The sequence below is a fragment of the Sander vitreus genome, chromosome 11, assembly GCF_031162955.1.
Source record: "Sander vitreus isolate 19-12246 chromosome 11, sanVit1, whole genome shotgun sequence".
Lineage (NCBI taxonomy): Eukaryota > Metazoa > Chordata > Actinopteri > Perciformes > Percidae > Sander > Sander vitreus.
Window position 1 is genome coordinate 30,495,268 of NC_135865.1, and position 2,500 is coordinate 30,497,767.

Here is a 2,500-nt window from a genome sequence, read left to right on the forward strand (position 1 = left end):
TTGTCACCCTTTTTGTCACCATTTCATCACCTTTTTGTCACCATTTCGTCACCTTTTTGTCACCATTTTGCCGTCTTTTGTCACCATTTCATCACCTTTTTGTCACCATTTTGCCGTCTTTTGTCACCATTTCGTCGCCTTTTTGTCACCACTTCATCACCTTTTTGTCACCACTTCATCACCTTTTTGTCACCATTTCATCACCTTTTTGTCACCATTTCGTCACCTTTTTGTCACCATTTCGTCACCTTTTTGTCACCATTTCGTCACCTTTTTGTCACCATTTCGTCACCTTTTTGTCACCACTTCATCACCTTTTTGTCACCATTTCATCACCTTTTTGTCACCATTTCATCACCTTTTTGTCTGCTGTTGATTGTACATAGTAACTGAAGATGTGTTCCTGTGGTTCTGTAGTAACTGAAGATGTGTTCTTGTGGTTCTGTAGGTGAACTACTCTGTGTCGGTTCCTCAGGGGGAGCTGGGAAGTGTTGGAGGGGTTGAGACCACCCCCCCCCTCCCCAAACTGCAGAACCTGCCCCAGAGACCCACCAGCCTCCACCTCCTCAACAAAACCAACGAGACCGTCTCTGCCTCTTCCAGACTGAAGCTGGGAAAGCTCAAGTCCAACCACAGACAGGTACAGAACCACAGGCAGAACCACAGACAGAATCACAGACAGGTTCAGAACCACAGGCAGAATCACAGGCAGGTACAGAACCACAGACAGAATCACAGAGAGGTACAGAACCACAGACAGAATCACAGACAGGTACAGAACCACAGGCAGGTGCAGAATCACAGGCAGGTACAGAACCACAGACAGAACCACAGGCAGGTACAGAACCACAGACAGAATCACAGACAGGTACAGAACCACAGACAGAACCACAGGCAGGTACAGAACCACAGACAGGTACAGAACCACAGGCAGGTACAGAACCACAGACAGGTACAGAACCACAGACAGAACCACAGGCAGGTATAGAACCACAGACAGAACCACAGGCAGGTACAGAACCACAGGCAGGTACAGAACCACAGGTAGGTACAGAACCACAGACAGGTACAGAACCATGGACATAATCACAAACAGGTACACAACCACAGACATAACCACAGACAGATACATAACCACAGACAGGTACAGAACCACAGACGGGTACAGAACCACAGACGGGTACAGAACCACAGACATAACCACAGACAGATACATAACCACAGACATAACCACAGACAGGTACAGAACCACAGACGGGTACAGATCTGATCCTGCACAAAAAACAACTTTTGTTTTTGTTAAAGAAGACAATGAAAATCCCAATACTCAATACTATCAAATCTCAAAACACACACACACACACACACACACACACACACACACACACACACACACACACACACACACACACACACACACAGACACACAGACACACACACAGACACACACACACAGACACACACACACACACACACACACACACAGACACACACACACACACACACACACACACACACACACACACACACACACACACACACAGACACACACACACAGACACAGACACACACAGACACACACACACACACACACACACAGACACACACACTAATCTGATATAGGCCACATTTTAAAAGGTCATGTGATCAGACAAACAAAGAATCAGATCTGAACAAAAAGACTTTTTGTCCCTTTCACACTGACTCGTCCCTCATTCTGATTGTCGTGTTGTCCCCGTTAACGCTGTAAAACTGATCCGGGATCGTCTGTATTTCAGGTGGAAACTGGCGTTGCTAAGATGAACACGGTGGCAGTTGCCACGGCTGCCGAGCCTCGCCAGGTAACCACGGTGACTATCAACACCAGCACGAGAGTAGGAGGCGGCGGCTACAGCGCGGGCGCCCCCGCCCTGGTGACCAACAGTCTGATCGGCCGCGGGCGGACCAATCCGGCAGGGCCGCAGCTGGAGGACGAAGACAAGATGGAGGCAGGAGAGGACCAGCGGATCAACCTGCTCAACGCCAGTCCAGACGAACACGAGCCGCTGCTGAGACAAGAGCAGCCGCCCGCTGAGAGCCATCTTCATCTTCGTCTTCTTCAGTCACGAGACGGAAACATGGTGTCGGGACGGGGATCAAACTCCAACAACAACAACAACCGGACGGCGTGGGCCTCCAGAAGCCCAGAGACTCGTCTGGTCCACACTCAAAAAGCTCCGGCGCTGGATCCAAATGCCCTCGGCAAAGCAACCGCCCCGGTGTTACATAAAGCCCCAAATCCTCCAGTCTCTGGTCCTAACCCTCCAGTCTCTGGTCCTAACCCTCCAGTCTCTGGTCCTAACCCTCCAGTCTCTGGTCCTAAGCCTCCAGTCTCTGGTCCTAACCCTCCAGTCTCTGGTCCTAACCCTCCAGTCTCTGGTCCTAACCCTCCAGTCTCTGGTCCTAACCATCCAGTCTCTGGTCCTAACCCTCCAGTCTCTGGTCCTAAACCTCCAGTCTC

The 2,500-nt window shown here is 50.2% G+C and overlaps 1 protein-coding gene across 4 annotated transcripts in view; it reads left to right on the forward strand.

Moving 5' to 3' along the window:
• Nucleotides 1-2,500, forward strand: part of LOC144525679 (bone morphogenetic protein receptor type-2-like) — a 36,036-nt gene that overhangs the window by 32,034 nt on the left and 1,502 nt on the right. For 3 of the 4 annotated variants that reach the window (XM_078262715.1, XM_078262717.1, XM_078262719.1), the window contains 2 exons: nucleotides 449-640; nucleotides 1,779-2,500. The exon at nucleotides 1,779-2,500 is cut by the window's right edge and continues 425 nt beyond it. In XM_078262715.1, the coding sequence (XP_078118841.1) occupies nucleotides 449-640; nucleotides 1,779-2,500 (914 nt within the window). The remainder of the gene's footprint in view (nucleotides 1-448; nucleotides 641-1,778) is intronic. The other variant, XM_078262716.1, reaches the window with a different exon arrangement.